At 40.7% G+C, this 22,462-nt stretch overlaps 1 protein-coding gene and 1 long non-coding RNA gene across 3 annotated transcripts in view; one reads left to right on the top strand and one right to left on the bottom strand.

The window, feature by feature from the left end:
* LOC309486929 (CUB and sushi domain-containing protein 1) overlaps window positions 1–22,462 on the bottom strand; it is a 727,180-nt gene that overhangs the window by 130,129 nt on the left and 574,589 nt on the right. For both annotated transcript variants that reach the window (XM_082154400.1, XM_082154401.1), the window contains exon 30: window positions 7,941–8,135. In XM_082154400.1, coding sequence (XP_082010526.1) covers window positions 7,941–8,135 — 195 coding nt within the window. The remainder of the gene's footprint in view (window positions 1–7,940; window positions 8,136–22,462) is intronic.
* The window catches only part of LOC309487064, a 419,730-nt gene that overhangs the window by 392,511 nt on the left and 4,757 nt on the right, over window positions 1–22,462 (top strand). The window lies entirely within an intron of this gene.

The raw sequence follows: 22,462 nt of genomic DNA, 5'->3' as shown, positions 1-22,462 counted from the left end.
CTTTTAGTTACTATGGAAACGAATAAAAGATCTGTTTGGGTGAGAGAACCAAAGAAAGAGAGGAAAATCCTTCATTATTTAAAGGGACCTCACCTCTTTCTAATGAGTTTTGTCTAAAAGCTTGGGGACATGGCTCTGGGCTGCATCAGTATTCCAAACGTTGGTAGGGAAATTACAAGCGTGCAAAAAAAGAAAGAAAAAAAAAAAAAGAAAGAAAAAAAAAGGCAAGAAGTCACTGCCTGCTCGTCAGCGACTTTTCCAACGTTTAGTATCACAGCATTTACTTGTTAAGCTGTCACTAACCATATTAAAATCAATCTTCTCAATTAAAAATGTCCATTTTGCAAGCATTAACTGTTAAAGAAGCAAAAATGCACTTGGTAAAAGCACGATTATTGGCTGTTAGTGGAGTTAGTGGAGTTATTGGAGTGTTCTGATGAAACCCCGTTAACACTGCATGAGCTACTAATACAGCATGCCATTTCATTAGAAAGCTGATGCTGGACTGATGCTTATGGTATATTGCATATAGAAGCCATTTCTACGTGTGCAGTCTTTGGGAGAGAGGACCTTAACATTCAAACCGAGTCTTTCCCAGCCCTGCTCACCCTGATCTGCATATCTGCCACAAAGACCTTCACTCAGAGGCACCATAGAGCACTGCACTCTCTACTTGCACTCTCAGAGAAGCATATGCACTACAATTTTGGGGGAATGGTTGACAATCAGTGTCGTTTTAGAAGAGGGCACATGTGTATAAGTGCATAAGGGTATGAAGTAAAGCCAGGCTCAGACAAGAGGAGTTTTAGGCCAATTTATGCCCGAATTATCCCTCCCGACATTCTGAGGGAAAAAAAAGTGTCCACAGGGCATCGGTCGGTTCCGATGTTCGGCCCAGATGATCAGATAATAGGGGCTTTCGCACCGGGTAGTTCTAGGAACTTAGTTCTAGGAACTAGCCACCAGGGTGGTTCCCCGATAACTAATAGTTCCCTTAGGAACATTTTCCTGGTTGCATTCGCACCGCCAGTAACTCTGAAGTGACGTAAGATGTGCTTGTTGTTGTGACTTTTATTTTGACGGCGCGGTGTACCTTTATTTTGACGGCAATGAGAACGCCAGAGCCTGAGCTCACAATGCTCGCATTCTCCATGTTCATTAGTTTACGATCTGTCTAACAGTCCTGTCTAATACGTTATTAGATATAACTGTTATACATAGAAAGGAGACAGTAATGAAAAGTTATTAGCGTATGCCGTGTGGTTGATATCCAGTGTTGCTAGCTGGGCAGAAATACATAATCATGTTTCGCTTGGTCCCCTCAAAGTTGCGTTGGATTTTCTCCTCAGCGTAAAGGTTAAGAGGCCCATTTATTACTATTTTCCATGTTCATAGAGTTAGTTTGTGGAGTAAATATATAGGCTATAATCTGTGTGTTTACACAGCTTTTTTTTTAAATGGCGGGTGCTGGTGTTTCGCGTGTGTTCAGCCAATCAGTGTACACTAATGTCGCTGGTAGTTCCTATAGTGCTGGTTTAGACCCTACTCTGAAGTAGGAGCTAAATTAGTTCCTCCAAAAGGAGTTCCTAGAACTAAAATCTTTCCTATTTCCTGCGGTGCGAACACGCCAAAATCTGGGTACTTCCGCCAATAGTTCTAGGAACTATGAAAAGATTCCGCCGGTGCGAGGCGTATCTTAAACCTCCCAATCTGCTTGCGGACACATCGGGGCCGCCCCAACAATATCATACATGTTTGATATATAGGATTTTAAATTTGGGATGATTACAACTATTACAATGAGAGACAAGTCTACAAGGAGACGGAAGTGATGGAACTTTTGAAATGGCGACTGCGAAACAACAAGCAGTTGTACGGGTCCGGTGGACAACAGAGATTAAGGAACAGCTGATGGAAATGTGGAAACAACACGACTGCCTCTATAATGTCTCCTCATATAATGTCTACAGGAAGTTGCCGCGGCACACTATCCATTTTGTTTACATCCGCTTCCCCGTGAGGTGCTAAATCTGGCATGATAATCTTAAGAAAATCTTGTAGTGTGTGATGCGTCACGATTTTCAAATCTTGAAGTGTGTACAGGTTTGAGATTTGAAAGAAGAAAATCTGTGAAGATTCTCCTTATGTGTGTGATACAACTAGATTTCACGATCATTTAAGATGTATGAACTCATGTAGTCTGAACCAGGCTTAAGAGGGAACTTATAAATCAAAATGGCAGGGAACAACCCCCGGTCCTCAGAAGCCATGCTCATTGCAGCAGCATCAGAAATTATGCAGTGGAGAATGCTGCTGACTGAGTGAAGCGTATGTATACAAGAGTAAAGTGTGTGGAAATTACATTTATTTCATATTAATAACATATATTATTGAACCAAACGACGGAGATGTGACCATGCATGAAACACATTTACAGCAACACATACTGTGTTGCTGAAAATGTGTTTCATGCATGGTCACATTTAATGCAAGTCTGTTAATGCATGACATGGGCACGTCCAGTGATGCAGCAGAGAAAGTTTACATCAATGAAAATGAACAGCAGTTTGAAGATTGATTTGAAGTTTGAAGGGATGTAGGCTTTGCTGTTTGTTCAAAATGGATGTTAAGTAGTTGTTAGGGTATTCTGAGTGGTTTATAGAATGTTGTTATATGGTTGTTCTGGTGGATCAGGTGGCTACTAGGGTGCTCTAGGTTGTTGTCACAACATTGCTGGATGGTTGCTAGTGTGTTGCTAAGGATGTTCTGGGTCGTGATACAGAAAATCACTACATACAGTCATTTTCACCAAGTGGAAGTCATTCATATTCAATGAGTGACAGCAATGGTTGCTGTTGCTCATAGAAAATAAATGACTTCCCATCACTACAAATCATTGTGTGATGTGGGTATGTCCAGTGATGCGGTAAAGTTGAGAAAAGTTTAGCTTTACACAAACTAGCAGCAGTTTGAACAGAGATTTGAAGTTTGACAGGCAGTAGGCAGTTGTTAGGGTGTTCTTGGTGGTTTCTTGAATGCTGCTAGATTTGTGTGTGGTGCTGTGTGTGTTTATGGTTCTTTGTTGTTAGATGAATGTATCATAAAATTTGCCAAAATATGTAATAAACAAAAATGCAAAGGGTTGAGGAACATGTATCACTAAAGCTGATTTGAAACAACCTGTATTGTATAAAGCGCTATATAAATAAAGGTGACTTGACTTGACTAGATCTTACATGTGTTTTAACTCTTTATCAGGTGCAGATTTTGCCAAAGTGTCTTTAAGAAAAGTAATTTAATTTGGTGACCATCTTGTTTATGTACCTGGACAGCTGTTTCTGACTACAGCTCCTGTCGACTACAGCAACTGTTTGTCAAAATTAAGTGAAATCAGCAATATAATCTGACAACAAATGCTACAAATGGCAGTGCACAAAATACACTAAATGCATAAATCAGCTAATGCAGATGCATATTAAAAACTCTTAATTCATCAATAGTAGATCATATGAACGTGTGGTATTCATTGACTGGTTTTGTTGTACCATAAGATACTTAAGACTTTTTATGGCCTTAAATTTGATTACTGAACTGAATTTACAACTTTTTAGGTCTTTTAAACTACACAAGCTTATTGGAAAAGTGTGCCAGTACCTACATTTTTGCAGAACATACCTACATTTACAATTCCCTGAAGTTTCCAGCTGAACTGACAACTTTTTGAATTGACCACAGTTCCCGTATGGCTTTTTTGACGTATAAACTTGATCGGTAGCTCACTTGGTAAAGCAGTGCACTTGCAGGTGAAGCCTGTCTTGAAAAGGGACATTCATTCTTATAGCCATCATGTTGAATGCTACAATTTCTTCTATTTGTTTTCCTACAAGTGGTTATATGCCAATATGAAATCAGAAGTTTATTACAACCATGTGTCACATGTGCATTGTATGTATGCATCTGCTTGTATGGCTTAAATGATGAGAGAGCATCACACCCCATTAATTCTTAAATGATCTTGTTAAAGTCATTATCCTGGCCTAAGGCTCCAGCATATTAGTTATGCTTTGAACACTATATGCACTGTGTATTGCTGGAGGTCGACACAATGGAAAAATGCAGTGATGTCGTGCTGCCTCTCCTTGCTGAAGGTGACATAAATAACAGATTTTGGAGACTAGAAATAAACTGAAGTGACAGACAATATGATGAAATGGCCCGTGAAATGGCAACATTTGCTTCACATCTCCCTTGGTTTTCAGAACGATTTCCAATTGTGCCTACTGCATTCTTTTTAAGCCATCGCCCACCCCACAAAGTGAAACTCCGATACCTCCGTTCATCCGTTGCCGCCCCCCAATCAAATCTGACTCATTCTCACTGGACTACTTGGAAGCGCCCACTTTGGCTAAAAGGTCATAAGTACTCAGCAAGCCATTTACCTCATTAGTTGTAAGCATGGACTATTGATAAAAGGAAGCTGCAGCGACAGTGTATAAAAGCATCGCAAATGGCTCACAGTCTCTTTTCTACTTCATCTAACCTCACACCTCTGCATTAAAGGGCTCTGAGTGAGGACGGCTAAAAGGATTAACCTCCACAAACTGCTGTCTGTGAATCAATGCGCCATGACCACCACAAAATAGTTCTGTTTGTCAATGATTAGTGACTTCTGACTGATAAACTAGAACAATACTGAGCAGGGTTCCTGTAGGTAACTAAAACTAAAAACGTGTTATTTGTAATCAAATAATCTTTAACTAAAATAAAATAAAACAAAATAAATCATCTAGTTGACACAATTTTTCTTTTTCATTTAGTTTAACTTTATGTATTAAAATAAAAAATAAAATAAAACATGAAATTCAAAATAGTAGTAAAAACCATAATAGTATAATAAAGTAACACTGATACTGAGATATTAGTGGGGTCTAAAAATCAGAGGTGATTTTGGAATGTTTTTTAATTTTTATTTTATTTTTTACAAATAATAAATTTAAGAAAACATTTGATGGACCGTAAAGACAATCTAAATAAAAAAATAAATAAAAATTATGAACAATCAATGACCCGATTGATAAACATCACACATCAAAAGACAATGATTTTGTTAGACATGTAATGTTTGAGCTACAGAAATTTCTAGTAAAAAATAATAATATTGATCTAAATTCAGAAGATATCCAATATCAAGTCAAGTTAAATGTATTTGTATATCGCTTTTCACAATACACACTGTTTCAAAACATCTTAATCAGACAATCATATTGTTAATGTTTATAATATCTTACTATTTTCATGTCTTATAGTCATATTTAGCAGATTAGAGCTGGGGGATAATATATAAACAAGCAGTTGGGATGTGCAATATAGTATATCGTCCTACACAAGTGCTACATGTTACAGCATGTGCTGTATATACAATTTTATATACATGATTCTGATATATTGTGCATCCCTATATATGATCACTATGGTGTAAGACCTACTGTTCATAATTTCAAGCTGAAAGAGATGCTGGCGAAGCTTAACTAGATAATCCACAAGACTTCTTTAGTCAGCCAGCTTCACCAGAAAGACTATTCTGTTCAACCACCTTCACTGGATAAGTTTTACTTTTGGACAGGATTTCTATTTTGGTTCACCAGCTAGACAAGGACCAAACCAACACTAACCACAACTAGAGAAGTCAAGTTCAAAACAAAATTTGGTAGCACATTATTGGTAACAATCCTGTTCCCCATGCACATACTATGTACTTATTATAGTAATTACAATAACTGGGTAATAACTAGGTACTAACCCTGAACCTACCCCAAACCTAACCTTGACCCATGTAGTTACCTTAGTACTTTCTTAGGTAAGTACACTTGAATATGTTTGAAGAGAGACCTGAAACTTGAAGTGGCATAGGCCTTGCCATGTTGTTGCGAAGGTGATCTGAGTAGTTGCTAGGCAGTTGCTGGGGTTTAAGCACTTTGTACAAAAGCAGCAAACTGTCTCTGTTGAACTGCAACTGACTGGAACACTTCATTATTTAAAAAAAAAAGAAAAATGTTTATCCCTGCTACCGTTATTTAAAGAGGCTGATATCGACTGAGTCAGGCTGTCCAACCTCTTCAGAATCCAGTTGTCTTTGGTAGACATCCTCACTTAACTAATAGAGGAGCCGGGGGGGATTCTTAGCAGGCAGAAAGCTAATGGATTGTACGAACGTGGGCTTGCGTACACTCTGTGCGGATGATTAAGTTCAAATAAAGCATCTCTCATGACACAATCAGATGATTATGTTAGCTCAACAATGACCTGTATAGGAATATGTCTCTGCCCCACAGTTACAGCTCATGCATAAAGATGGGCAAAGCAACGTGCTGGAAATTCCATCAGTGAGGACAAACAAAATGTTCCTGGAGTGCGGAAATGAGGCTGTCTCGCAAAGGGCATCGGCGGCTTTCCATCTCCATCAAAAGAGGTTAAATAATCAACGGATGCTACTGAGGTGCAAAAACCCTTGCTTGACCTTCAGATTGGGGTCAATGATGTTCATTGCACGTTCCTATCTATAACCTGGTGTTGTTTTTAAATATGCTGGGTTCAGAGGGAGCACATGCTTCTTTTGTCATGTGATTTGAGCTATTATCACAGAAACACTAGGAATTACATAACAGTGAAGTGTGTGATTTCTGCATAGCTATCGGCACGGAATGAAATTGCAATCTGTTTATTTGAGCGGATCAACTGGGCTGGACATAACAACACTGACTCAACCATGGCAGGTTTGGATTATGATTGGTGGGATATATATCTACTATCCCTGATAGTGTAATGCTTTGCCTTGACTGCTAGATCCCTGAACATGTGACCAAAACCCAGAAGGCTTGAAAAAAAGAAATGGAAGATAGAGGAGAAAGCTAGAGAAATTAGAAAGGTCTTGGATTGACAGGAAATGTGTGAATGAGTGGCACTTGTCACCACCCAAGCTCTCTCTTCTGTCACTAAGGGACAAAGACCTGGGCGCTGTTCTTTTGAAGGCCTCTGTCCGCATCTCTCTCTCTCTCTCTCTCTCTCTCTCTCTCTCTCTCTCTCTGTGTGTAAGCCAATGGGAGAACCAGACGGTTTCTCCAAACCCAATAAATAACAGCAGTGTGACAGAGCAGAACTATGCATGTAACAATGGCCTAATCAATTAACTCTCAAGATTGTAAAAAAACTAAAGGAATAATGTCTCTGATAAGGAGGCTGCTGCTAATTTCTTTAAAGAAGTGCTTAATCAAATTAACATGCGTCAATACTTTGCATTTAAAACTGCAGGACAAACAAAAATGAATGTTCTAAAATCAATGCACCAAACAATATGTGAAAACATGAATTAATTAATAAAAACCCAGCAATAATAAAAAATGTCTTGTATTGGTGGGTGGTATCCACAGGAGAAAAAAAAAAAAAAACATGGTATGAATAACTTATGTTAATGAATTATGGTAATGAAACGAGAACAAATATATAGATTAAATATTCATGTCATAATGTCTATTTTTGAATAATCCAGTGAAATAAATACTTGACAAACAAAATGTACTTCATCTCATTAATTTTAAATTTTAAATTTGATAGACACAAACCAAATACCTATAGTGGCAATGCGTTATAAATAATCTGCATGACACAGGTTACAGTTAACAATTGTATTTTGTTTAAAGAAGGCACAAACCAAACATTCGCCTCCTTTACTCTCCCCCTGAATGCAAGGCTTGGGACACCCCAAACATGGCTCTTAAAGTATAGTAGCATGCACCCAGACCATTACATAGTGTAAAAACACATTATGTACCATTTGAGTAAAAGACTTATCATTGATGTGCAACAATAAAAATCCACACTCCCATTTCTGTTGTTCCTATCAACACCCCTTATGTCTCTGTACAGAACGGCACCATTCCTACCTTTACACGTAGGCAGAGCCTTGTCCCATACAGGTTTCCCATCAGTCCCAATGATGCAGGTGAGAGTGGGTGGTCCCGCAATGGTGTACCCAGAATCACACTGATACGTCACAGTTGATCCCAGCTTGTAGTCCATTCCCAATCTAGTTCCGTTCATAATATTCCCAGGGTCGAAGCATGATTCTCGTGGCTTTTCTGTCAAAAAATATATAAATAGCATTTTAAGAAATTGTTTACTTGGATAGTCAAGGGAAAAATGGATTGGATTGGAGGGATTGGATCAGAAAATGACAAAAGTCCCTTTAAAACAAAGTCAGATCTCTCAGCAGGCATCTGCGTAATGACTCTAGGCAGTTATGTCTACCTGAAAGGGAAAATCTCTCAAATTCTGCATTGAGTTTCCGACAGTAATCGCAAGGCCATTCTATTTTAGGTGTACTCCACATGCTTGTGCTCCTTCCAACAACAGGACAAATGGATTTGGAATGTCAGGCCTCACGTCGGGCGGTTCTTTGCCTTCACATCGTGCATTAAAATAGTTTAATGCACAGCTACCCATGGATTATCCCTTACATAAACAACCTTATAATGTGTTTTATCATCTCATGAATAATCGTAACAACATTAATAATACTTATTTGTGGTTATAACTATTAAGAATGAGGATTTAGAACACACAATGAATATCATTGTATCCACTTAAGTTATAATGGATTAGATATCACAGTTTCATATCTTTTACTTTCCCGAGTCTCATATATTGTCAGTTTACTTGAGATCTGCACAATATCATACTACATCTTATGAGTGTTCTTTTACTGCTTAAAGTAATGTGACAAAAACAAAGTCTTCTTTTAAACATCTAAAAAGCTTTATAATGTGGTTATAGTATTTAAAACTTCGTCTGCTTTAAGTAAAGTAACAAAAGTTAAGTCGTCTTTTAAACAGCCATAAGATATCATGAAGTGGTTGTAACACATTTGCTTTGAACATTTTTTATTTCCTTTGAACATTTTTATTGCAATACTTAGGAAATAAAAAGGTGTTCCATATGTAAAATCAACAAAACAATATTTTAATTGTTTTAAATGTAAAAGAGTTTCCAGTGCGTTTCAAGGGATAGGTCTAGTTCACCCAAAAATAAAAATGTTGTCATCATTGACTCACCCTCAAGTTGTTCCAAACCTGTATGAGTTTCTTTCTTCTGTTGAACACAAAAGAAGATATTTTAAAGAATGCTGGTAATCAAACAGTTGATGGTAGCCATTGACATGAAACAGCCATAGTAAGAAAAAATACTATGGATGTCAATAGCTACCAGCAACTGTTTGATTACCAGCATTCTTTAAAATATCTTCTTTTGTGTTCAACAGAAGAAAGAAACTCATACAGGTTTGGAACAAATTGAGGGTCAGTTAATGATGACAGACTTTTCCTTTTTGGGTGAACTATGCCCATTAAACTATGTCACAATGAAATTGCTGCAAAGTGATCTCATGAGAATACGTATGTATTTTTACGTAAAATGTAGTTCTAACATACGTACATTTATTTACGTTTTATACACACAGAAACGTATAATACTGACATATTTACAGCACTAAAACGTATAACATTTACGTATTGACAGCACAAAAACGTAATTTATTTACGTATAAACAACTCTACCGACGTACAAATTTGTATGTATTCCTATTTATGCCTATTAAAATCGTGGCATTACTATTTTGACTCTATTGCATTCAATTGTCTTATCCATTAGATTTTCAGTTGCATTTATTAATACAGTTTACTCATATAATAACGTTAGTTACTCATAAATAATAACATTTCGCTCTGTTCGTGCCTTCTGCTGCAAACTCGTTTCGGAGGATTAGCCTACATGGTGTTAAACAAGAATACATTAAAAATACCTTCTTTAATCGTTTAACCATTTTGTAATATTTGCTTTATTTACCGTGAGACACAAAAGGCGTTCCCCTTCGAGGGAACTCGCACTGCGTCGTCGTCGTGACGACACTATGGGAACGCCCTCAGCGTAACGCATCTGAAGCATGAATGAAATCTGTCCAATCCTGATTGGTGCTGCGTCATGACGTAGTAGATGACGGCATAACCGGAAGATACAAAGGGACGCCGGCACAAACACACGTTAGCTTTTTGCTCTTCAGCAAAGCGCTCTGTGTGAAACTGTTTGTCCTATTTGGTGTTGTTTGTCCTATAAGAATTGTCCCAAATAACGTCTGCATTGCAATATAGAATCTAGTGGCTCGGATCTCGCGTTTGCCGAGGCAGCGCGTAGGTTGCGGGTCTACTCTGCAATAAAGATTCTGTGACTGATCTCGCGTTTGCCGAGGCAGCGCGTAGATTATGTCTGCATTGCAATACAGAATCTATAGCTCGGGTCTCGCGCCTGCCGAGGCAGCGCATAGATTACGGGGCTACTCTGCATTAAAGATTCTGTGTGGGTGCGAGGCATGCACAGTCAGCTCCTGAGGGTGCTGGCTGTGTGTTCATTGAGAAATATCTTGACGCACACAGCCGTGCGTTCCGGGTGTTTCAGCCTCGCGCCCGTTGGCTTTCTTCTCGAGAGATGAAAGCCAAATATATTGTGAACGACTCGAATCTCGCGTTTGCCGAGGCAGCGCGTAGATTACGAGTCTGCTATAAAAGGGACACACACGATCTGTGAAATAATACTGTTTGGGTGCGAGGCATTCACAGTCAGCTCCTGAGGGGGCTGGCAGTGTTCATTGAGAAATATCTCGGCGTGCGTGCATAGAAAAAAGCCGTGCGCTGTCGGATGTTTCAACCTCGCAATTGTTGACTTTCTTCTCGAGGGATGAAAGCCGATATATTGTGACCGACGGCTCGAATATCGCGTTTGCCGAGGCAGCGCGTAGATTACGAAACCGTTTAAATAAATATTAAACTAAACAAACAGTATTGTCTGGTGATTATGGCTGCATTTAATTCTTAATGGAATTAAAATGATGGAATATTATCTGACTTTGAGAAGTTAGATATTTTAATTCAGCCTACCACCGTTTCACTTATCTAGTGTTTTTTTGGCTGCATTTAATTTTGAGGAATTAAAATATTGAGCCTCGCACCGACAGGTGCAAAAAGAGTGTCGCCTCCCGCGCCCCTCCCGAGGGAGCCTGGCAAAGGAGACGGCGCTCTTGCGGCAAGCCTTCTGAGCCTAAGGTCGATCTGAGGACCGTCCTTTAGGCAAAGAAGGCTTCTGCCAGGTGGTCCTAGCTGCGGCCGGACCACTCAGAGCTGTCCCCCCCGGGGTGGAGCGATCGAGGTCGCCTCCCCCCGGAGCTCTCAGGAAATCAGTGTGGCCCGAAGCGTACTGGACGGCGGGAACACAGCACTGATTTCCTGAGAGCTCCGGGGGGAGGCGACCTCGATCGCTCCACCCCGGGGGGGACAGCTCTGAGTGGTCCGGCCGCAGCTAGGACCACCTGGCAGAAGCCTTCTTTGCCTAAAGGACGGTCCTCAGATCGACCTTAGGCTCAGAAGGCTTGCCGCAAGAGCGCCGTCTCCTTTGCCAGGCTCCCTCGGGAGGGGCGCGGGAGGCGACACTCTTTTCCCGCGCACGCACGCCGCTCCAGCCGCCTCTAGAAAGACCTGCGGCTGGGCAGCGAACGCGTCCGCACACCGAAAATCATTCTCGACTGCTCCCTGCCGGTCAGCCGCTTCAGGGGGTCGGGAATGAGGCTCGGTTGACACCCGAGGCCAGCCTTGAGAGGCTGGTTCCCTTAGTAGATTATCTCGGCGCATGGTCATGCTTCCGAATATATCTGCGTGGGCCTTGCGTACTGTAGAGCTGGGTTACAGACTGCAGTTCATCTCCCCTCCCCCGAAGTTCAACGGGGTGGTCTGGACTGTGGTCGGCTCAGAGCAGGTTCGGGTTATGGAACAGGAAGTTCAATCCCTGTTGGTCAAGGAGGCCATAGAACGTGTTCCTCTGCCAGACAGGGAGTCCGGGTTCTACAGCCGGTACTTCATAGTTCCCAAGAAGGATGGGGGGTTGCGTCCAATAATAGATCTCAGGCACTTGAATCGTTCTCTGAGGAGATTCAGGTTCAAGATGCTCACAATTCCAGCCATCGTGAGTCAGATCCAGTTCGAGGACTGGTTCGTCACGATAGATCTATAGGACGCATACTTCCATATCTCCATCCTTCCATGTCACAGGAAGTTCCTGAGGTTCGCTTTCGGGGGCGAAGCGTACCAATATCGGGTTCTTCCCTTTGGCCTAGCTCTTTCCCCTCGCACCTTCACCAAGTGCATGGATGCAGCGCTGGCTCCGCTGAGACTCCAGGGCATTCGTGTACTCAATTACATCGACGACTGGCTAATATTAGCCAAGTCGTACGATATGGCAGTTCGACATCGAGATGTCGTTCTCGCTCATATCAGGTGCTTGGGGCTGAGACTCAACACGAAGAAAAGCGTGTTGACGCCCTCCCAGAGGACTACGTTCCTGGGAGTGGTATGGGACTCCACGACGATGCGGGCACAAATGTCTCCTGCTCGGGTGGGTTCCATACAGGCGTTGGTCTCCAGAGTGAAGCTAGGCCACAACCTCACTGTGAAGCAGTTTCAAATACTGCTGGGGCACATGGCAGCAGCGTCCAACGTCATACCTTTTGGCCTGCTACACATGAGACCCCTACAGTGGTGGTTGAGAGCCAAGGGGTTTTCCCCGAGGGGAAATCCGTTCCGTATGATCAGAGTAACGCGCAGATGCCTTCGTTCTCTCGTCATATGGAGGAAACCTTGGTTCCTGTCCCAGGGACCAGTACTGGGAGCATCATGTTGCCGGAAAACCGTTTCAACAGATGCCTCCCTTACTGGTTGGGGCGCGGTCATGGACGGCCGCTTTGCGAGAGGTCTGTGGGAGACCCGGCACTCTTCTTGGCACATCAGTTGCCTGGAAATGCTGGCGGTCTACAAAGCTCTGAGGAGCTTTTTCCCAGACCTCCGCGGCCACCATGTCCTGATACGCTCGGACAACACTTCCGTTGTCGCGTATCTGAATCACCAGGGGGGTCTGAGGTCGCGCCCTCTATGCAGATTGGCACACCAGATCCTCCTGTGGTCCCAGGGGAAAATATCGTCTCTCAGAGCGATGTACGTCCCCGGGGACCAAAATCAGGGAGCATACGTCCTGTCGAGGCAGGGGCTGAGGCCCGGGGAGTGGCGACTCCACCCAGAGGTGGTAAAAGCCATATGCGTGAGATTTGGCCTGGTGGAAGTGGATCTCTTTGCGTCTCAAGAGACGTCCCACTGTCCACTGTGGTTCTCTCTCAGACATCCAGCTCCGCTGGGGCTGGATGCCATGGTGCAGACGTGGCCGAGGCTGCGTCTGTACGCATTTCCCCCGATCGCTCTGCTCCCGGGGGTCTTGGAGCGGGTTCGCCGAGAGGGGATCAGTCTACTTTTAGTAGCACCCCGCTGGCCGACCCGAGTTTGGTTCTCGGACATTATAGCTCTCCTAGACGGCCTCCCGTGGCAGGTCCCTCTGAGGAGGGATCTGCTGTCTCAGGCAGGGGGCACAATATTTCACCCCCGGCCAGAGCTGTGGAACCTTTGGGTCTGGCCCCTGAGGGGGCTCGGTACCTAGAGGCTGGCCTGTCAGCAGATGTTGTCGAGACCTTACTCAGCTCCAGGGCTCCCTCTACCAGGAGACTGTACAGCCTGAAGTGGAATCTGTTTTCCACTTGGTGTAGAGAGCGTGAGGTGGACCCAGTTAACTGCCCAGTGGCTTCAGTGCTGGAGTTCCTCCAAGATCGTTTCTCCGCCGGTCTTACCCCGTCCACACTTAAGGTGTATGTGGCTGCCATTGCGGCTTTCCACTCGCCTATAGGTGAGGGGCCTTTGGGGAAGCACCATCTGGTTGTACGTTTCCTCCGTGGGGCTCGGAGGATGAGGCCTGCGGCTCGCTCCAGAGTTCCAACCTGGGACCTGGCGGTGGTACTTGAAGGGTTGGCTGAGGCCCCCTTCGAGCCACTGGAGTCGGCTGAGGCAAAGAACCTGACCCTTGAGGTGGCCTTTCTCCTTGCTATCACCTCTCTGAGGAGAGTGGGGGATCTCCAGGCCTTGGCTATATTGCCAACTTGCCTGGAGTTTGCCCCTGGCGGAGTTAAGGCCATCTTACACCCTAGACCGGGCTATGTGCCCAAGGTGCCATTTAATGTGGCACGGTCAGTGGTTCTTCAGGCATTCCATCCTCCACTTCACGTGACGGCGGAAGAGGGGAGACTTCACCTGCTCTGCCCGGTCAGAGCCCTGAGAGTGTACCTTGAGAGGTCCTCTCAGTGGAGGAAGTCAGACCAGTTGTTGGTGTGCTTTGGTTCACCCAAGAAAGGGCTGCCTGCATCCAAGCAGACAATCAGTAATTGGATTGTTCAGGCTAGAGCCATGGCTTATCAGGTGCGCAGTCTGCCTTCACCTATAGCTGTGAGGGCTCATTCTACCAGGAGCATGGCCTCCTCGGTAGCCCTCCTTTCTGGAGCCTCGCTTCAAGATATTTGCGAAGCGGCTGGGTGGGCCACTCCACACACCTTCATAAGATTTTTTAGTCTGCAACTCCCTGTGACGCCTGGCGCCAGAGTGATCGCGTCCTAAGTGTGCCTGGTCTCCCAGCTTCACACTAGGGTGGCGTGCTTACGGTGTGGCATAGTGGGCATTGCGTTCCCATAGTGTCGTCACGACGACGACGCAGTGCGAGTTCCCTCGAAGGGGAACGTCTCGGGTTACGACTGTAACCCTTGTTCCCCGAGAAGGGAACGAGACACTGCGTCTCGTCGCCACACCTATCACGGGCAGAGCGCGTGCTTCATCGCAAAGGAGCTAACGTGTGTTTGTGCCGGCGTCCCTTTGTATCTTCCGGTTATGCCGTCATCTACTACGTCATGACGCAGCACCAATCAGGATTGGACAGATTTCATTCATGCTTCAGATGCGTTACGCTGAGGGCGTTCCCATAGTGTCGTCACGACGACGACGCAGTGTCTCGTTCCCTTCTCGGGGAACAAGGGTTACAGTCGTAACCCGAGACGTTTTCTCCTATAGACCCCATAATACACTGAAACACAACATACATTCACAAAATACATCAATTTTATTAGCTTGATGTAATCCAAATCTTTAGAATCCATACGTTGTTTGCAAGAAACAGATCCAAATTCATTTCTCAGCAGAGACCGTAAACGTCAAATACCGCGCTCGTGGTGAATTCAAATTCAAAAATTGCACCCGAAGCGTTACGAAATGTTTTACGGTAGTGATATCAAACGCTCATTGGCTCTCGCATGCTTCGTCACAGATTGCGACATGCCGTGTTTAAGTTGGTGTACTACATTTGAAATGGAGAAGCGCGCGCGCCTTCACAGAGCGAACAGCTGAACCGAAACCGGATTAACATTTTCATGGATTAATAACTTAAATTCTGCTCTGTAACGTTACCTCATACAAACCTATTATATACTGCCAGAGAGGACTGCGACACATCGTCATGTGAACGACTTTTGGTACCGGTTTTGACAATTTCTCAATAAATTAATTATTGTGATTATACGTGTCTGTCTGTTGTTTTTTTGTCTTTATAATTGTAGTAGTTTTAAGAAATGGTTAGGTTTAGGGGTAACGTTAGGGGTGAAGAGATTAGTGTCTTAAACTATCTTTTAATGCTTTATTGTTAATAAAACTGCAATTTCCCTACTCTTATCTGTCCATTAATTATCCTTTTAATATTGTCAATAAAATGGGTATGGGAGTAGGGTTAAGGGATCTTACATGTATCTATAAAATGGTAAAAGGGAAATTATACAGATATTTTTATGATATGAAATATTCGTAAATAGTTTATGTTTTTTAGCTGTAAAATCGTAATAATCGTAATAATGTTACGTTTAAACGTTGCAGATACGTCCATATTATACTTTTCAGCATATATGGTTTGGTTTGTTATAAACGTCAGAGATGTAGCTATGACACTGCATACATATGAATAATTATAACATAAATGTTCAAGCATTCGGAATTATAGCCACGTTAATAACGTTTGTAAGAAAACGTAATTTTCAAAGATAGAAAACATACTTTTTTGTACGTTTGGATATCCAAACGTACAAAAAAGTACGTTTTCTATCTTTGAAAATTACTACGTATTAACAATGAGACCAGGGGTGCGTTTCCCGAACAACGACGTAACTGCTTAACTACCATAGTACGATGCATCATTGAAGAAATCAACTAGCTAGTCACGACCATAGATATCATATAAAGGCTAGATGTCTTAAGGCAGAGTCACTTCCGGCATCACCGGCGGCCATCTAACCACAGGGGAGCAGTGAATTAAGGTGAGTGATCAGCACACACAAAAATCCTCTTATCTCGCTGAAATCTTGACGGATTTACAAACGGTTTGGTTTCTTACAAACGTTATTAACGTGGCTATAATTCCGAATGCTTGAACATTTATTTTATAATTATTCATATGTATGCGGTGTCATAGCTACATCTCTGACGTTTATAACAAACCAAACCGTTTGAAAATCGGTAGAAAATTGAGCAAGTTATGGTTATTTAAAAGGAAATTCACCATGTTATGAGTGAGCGAGCACACTGTGGTATGATGGCCGCCGTGTGCGGACGTCGACCTCCATTGGCCAGCAGCGCGCACGAGACATCTAGCCTTTATATGATATCTATGGTCACGACTGTTTCCCGAAACTGTATTGTCGCAAAGTGGTCGTTCAACCACGTTGGTTTATGACGTCACGCATGTGGTGGAGTAATAACTTCTTTTAATGAATCTTTTTGAGATCGAATTAACGCTAGATGTTTTGCTATAAATTACAGACATGACATCTGAGGACTTTTTCTAATTTTTCTCAGTTATTTTGCTTTATTTCCAGATTCAGTCATAGGTTCGTTCTTACATAGTTTGCACGTTCGCACATGCGCACTCTTCAAAAACGGTGCTTTAAATCTCTTGACAAACTAAAAGACGTAAATTACATTGTATGTATTCTAAATAAAAGACACAGGTTGTACTGAATGTCAGCTTGCTTATTTTGCTCAAGATGAGGATTTATTATGTCCACATGTCATGCAAACTAGAAAATATGATTCTAACCACAGGTCGAGAGCTGTCGTTCCAACAACACAACTTTGCGATACTGTTTGCGGATGTTCGTTACAACGATGGTTTCGGGAAACACCGACTCGTTGAACTATGCTGATAACGACGGAACTTGCGAACATAGTTGGCTAACGATGCTTTTGGGAAACGCACCCCAGGCTGGAAATTAGCATTAGCCTCATAGGAAACAATCAAATATGAAAAAAAAGTAACAGATAACCACTGAAAGTGCAGGAACCACCCCTCACATTCTTGGCCGCCTTATACATGACATTGGAAAATACAACTTGCATGAATGTGGTTAACCGGACTGTAAAAAAACATATTTGTGTGCACCTAAAGCTGTATATAACTGTTTGTATTGTATATTTAAATGTATATTTTCTTATCATGTTCAGGACATACACTTTAACACTTCTAAATATCAATTGAAAATGTTTGTTAAAAACAACCTTCTGATTTCTAGTTTCTTTTTGCATGTATAAATATTAAGCAACCTATTCAATCTGCATGCTTTTTTCCCATATATTTCTATAGGTATTAGATTTGGTAAAACCATGTAATATTACAGTTTCTGTGAATAAAACGTAATTTGCATTGTGTATGTATTGTTCCTTTGTACTTTTCCACACAACTTTGATTTTACCTTAAAGGTTGTATCAGTGATTTCAGGCCCCAAAAAAATGGTATCACATTCATCTAATCTTTCCTAACGATCCGCTAGCTGCCCGCCCCATAAGCATGCCGTCAAAAAAACGCGTCTCTAGGCAGCCTCACGGCTGCACGCGAAGTTGGAGCTGAAGAAGAAGCTGGCTCAAAACCTCACAACTGTCGGTGATTGGTTGGAACACTATTTGTTTTGGTTTTGAGTGGTTGGTGAAACCAATTGTTTTGTGTGCAGATCTCAGAGCCTAGGCTGCCTACAGAGACGCGTTTTTTTGATGGCATGCTTATGGGGCGGGCAGCTAGCGGATCGTTAGGAAAGATTAGATGAATGTTAAAAAAAATGTTTTTTTGGGCCTGAAATCACTGATACAACCTTTAAGGGAAATATCTCCACTTCATGATACCTTATGGTTGTTCAAAAGAAGATTCAACTTTTGTTACTTTACTTAAAGCAGACAAAGACCACTTATAAATATTAAGGCTTCATTATAAAGTTTTTTAGATGTTTAAAAGAAGACTTTGTTTTTGTCACATTACTTTAAGCAGTAAACGATAGTATGATAGAATGTAGTATGACACTGTGCAGATCTTAAAACAATGTCAAGATATTAGACTTGGGAAAGTAAAAGATATGAAACTATGTGATATATAATTCATTATAACTTAAGCAGATGATATTCATTGTGTGTGATAAATCACTGTTAATAAATAAAAGTATTATTACTGTTGTTATGTTTATTCATGAGATGATGCAAAACATTATAAGGTTTATAAGGCATTATAATACATTGAGGATACCCTTATGATGCATTATGAATGCAGGCTTCATCTGGTGTTATAATGCATTTTACTCTAAAAAGTTATAACCACAAATAGGTTAGTATTATAATGGTATTGTAACAGTTGTTGTGATTATTTATAAGATGATACAACATATTATAAGGCATTATGCATGTTTTATAATGCATTAAGTATACCCTTATGATCCATTATAAATACAGACTTCATAGAAATTGTTACCAACACTTTTGCTGATACTGAGGTGGGATTTGGGATAAGTTTAGGACTGGTGGTATGGATAGGTTTAAGGATGGGTTAAAAGGGAAGGGGAACAGTGTATAGCTGTAATGACAGAAATTAATTACTTATGCAATTACATGCAGGTAATTATAAGAACATAACTAAAATGTAAAAACATTTATGTACATAATAAGTGCATTGTATCCAATGATTGATTTAAATGTTAGTACATAGTAGTTAAAGATACCTAATATGGTACTTTTTTTCTTTTTTTCTTTTTGTTTCGAATTACGTCGGTACTACCGAGTACCGATTCACATCAAATCAATCGGTGCCAAATTTCAGTACCTGAGAATGCATCTGGGCGGGAGAGTAAGACTATTTAAATATGAATCCTCCTGCATGTTCTGCATGTCTGTGTGAATGAGTGGCGCACACGCACGGGTTTCATTTACCACACACACTGAAGGTGTTTTTCAGCCTCTGCAGTCTCACTCTATGACAACATGAATGCATGAACTTCATTTCCAGAACCGCTCTGAGAGTTACTGAAGTTCATCAGCATTTTATAATTTCTTTTAAGAAAAACTATGGTTATATCATTAACACACGGAAACTCAAAGGTCTTCACCACAACCCGTCAAAATAAAAGTTCGGTTTAACTTGATAATACTGTATATTACTGTTGAACAGTAGAATTTAGATATCTTAATTTAATAATAATACTAACACTAATTATAATAAATTGTTATAAAAAAAAAAACGTTTTTAAGGAATAATCACACTTTTTCTTCTATGTTGCAATTTTAACAGTATAAAGCTCAGTTGTGTCACATGTTGTTTGACAAAAAAAGTTTAATTTCATATAAAATATCAATTAAATTAATGTTTTATGTCTTGAATTGATTCCTAGAAAATTCACAACACAGAATTTGTGGAAAACAAAACATTTCATATGTTTCAAATTTTTTTATTTTTTTATTCAAGCATCACAGACAATGGCAGACAGCGACCAAGGCAGCTCTGGCAAAATGTCAATAACAATTCTACAAATGACATGCCCAAATGACCAAATAATGGTACTGTTGGGTACCGGCACCGAGTTTCAGGTACCGGTACCGGTACCAGTTAAAATGTGAACCCTAGTTTCCGGGGTTTGGTCTACAAAAATGAGTCATCGCTGTAGCAGTACTGAGCTCTCTTTTGCGTCTTATAGATGAGGTTATCATTTACTGTAAGGCTATCCAAGGGGGAAAATGGATGCTGCGTTAATTGTGTTAAATATTTTTGACACGTTAAACAGAAAATATATATATATATGAATGCCTGTTGTGAAATGTTTAAGTCAGTAATTTGATTCATACATGATTTTAATTGACAGCCTTAAATATAAGCAGTCATACCTGTAATTTAACTGACCCTGAACAAAACTAATCAAATGCACAATCACATCCCGCTCTTGTCACCTGCCAGCCTTTCCCAGGGCTGAGACAGGTACCAGACAGAAAGAAAAAGAGAGGTAGCATGAGAAGAGAAAACAAGATCGACAGTGAGTGTGAAGAGAGAGTAGACAGTGGCTTGAGGGCATTATGCATTAAAGCGAACTAACACCAGGGGAAAGGCAGGTGAACGCGCCGAGGATGTGGAAGATGGTCTCTGTCCTTCTGGCACCCGACACAGGGAGAAGGACAGTTGGAGAAAGCTCCGGAGGTGGTGCTTGGAGAGGCTGCCAAACAACTTGACAGTTAACAGCTATCTGCCTGCGCTTTGGGGACCTGAGAAAGTGGGAAGGAGGTGGGGAAGATTCTATCTGCAAAATTGCAAGTGTGCAACACAATCTTCCTCGTTTCTACAACAACAGAGGAACAGCAAGTGCACCCGGAGTGAACCGCACAGACTAAAAGGAATAGGCCCAAAAATAAATATTCTGTCATCATTTACAGCATACATGCTGCCTTTGGGAAAGGGGATCTTAACATTCAAACAGAGTATTCACAGTTCTGCTCACCCTAATCTGCATTTCTGTCATGAGACTGCCTGCCTTCACTGCCACCATATATTTCAGATTCAATAACTCCTTATTAGCAATAACTCCTTATTAGCAGGCCCAAAAAAGATGTGTGGAAATTTTACGCATTATTTTGCCTTATTTTGGGTGGAATTCAAAATGAACTGAAATGTGACTAAATGAGTCAAGATTGCCAGTCACACTCTTAAAGGAAGAGTTCACCTAAAACTGATAATTATGTCATTACTTTATTATTTATTATAACATGCATTTAAAAAAAGTTATTTTTACTAACAGCATTTTACCCAAAAGTTTGGCTGAGGAGATTCTGGCTCCATAATTTATTAATAAATGATCTCATAAATGAAATCTCTGATCTAATGCAATGGCATTCCTACCTCTGAAAGTGTTTCTTAAGTGTAACACTTTTTATTATATATTTCTCCATTTATCTATTGTGTTTTTCCTCAAGGTATGAGAGTCATTAGACTGCAATATTCTCATATCCATTTCTTTCCCTAATAAGGGCATTAATAATTGGGTTTACTGGTGTGTGATTAACAATAGCAGATAAAAGATTGGCTTTATAAAAAGGAAAGAGTAAGCAAATAAGGACAATGCATTAATTAAAAGAAAATTATGACACATTCTAATTAAAGCATCAATGGAGAGAGTGAGACACATATTCAGACCTTAGAATAGAAAGTGCTGTGGTTCCCTCAAAGCAAAGGCAAGAACAAACAATAAACAATGACATAATCACATTAAGATATGAGCTTGTGGACAGTTAAATAGACAACACTAATGATTGAAGGAGAAATCCGAACTCTACACTGTAAAAAACGAGCATATTGTAGACTTGGAATTAACTTTATCCCCGTTGTTTAATTCACGGGATCGGACACTATTATTTGCCAAAAGATATCTTATTTATTAATAAATATCAAGACATAGGAGACAATTTAAAGACAATTTACTGGAGAGATGTTCTCATACCCAGCTTTCTCTGTTCCTCTGGACACAAAGTTTGGGTTTCATATGGGTTATATATTGCACACACTCCTGTATGGCCAAATATAGCTCATCCCATGTTTCTCCTCTGCACACATGTACAGATACACCCTGACTTCACAAAATACATTATATAAATGATTATGAATACTAATAAAGAATAGTAATACTAAAAATAACATTAAACAATAACATTTTAGTCGTCAATATGCAGTTATATCATTTAAAGAGCTAATTTCAAACATCAAATATCCACTTATAATGAGTGTTGGGGAAAGTTACTTTTAAAAGCAATGCATTACAATATTGCATTACTTCCTAAAAAATTGTGTTACCTGATTCGTTACCTGGAAAGTAATGTATTAAAGTTTTACGTTACTTTTGCATTACTTTTTCTTGCTTGCTTGTTTATTAACAATAATAATAATTTAAAAAAAGCAACAAAAAAACTTTTAACAGATTGAATGGCCCATTTACACCAAAAGTTAAATAAATAAGCTTCAGACTGAAGGAAATATAAATTCAAGCCTGTACCGTAGAGAAACAAACCTTCCAGCTGTGCTGCCATTCTGGATTGCAGAAAAACAGGATTCAGGTGAAGAAAGTTCAACACTATTACTTCAGAAAAAAAAAAAAAAAAAAAAGAAAAAAAAG

Source organism: Leuciscus leuciscus, assembly GCF_965113295.1.
Source record: "Leuciscus leuciscus genome assembly, chromosome: 22".
Lineage (NCBI taxonomy): Eukaryota > Metazoa > Chordata > Actinopteri > Cypriniformes > Leuciscidae > Leuciscus > Leuciscus leuciscus.
Note: the sequence above shows the minus strand (reverse complement) of the source record. Positions and strands in the feature narration are given on the sequence as shown.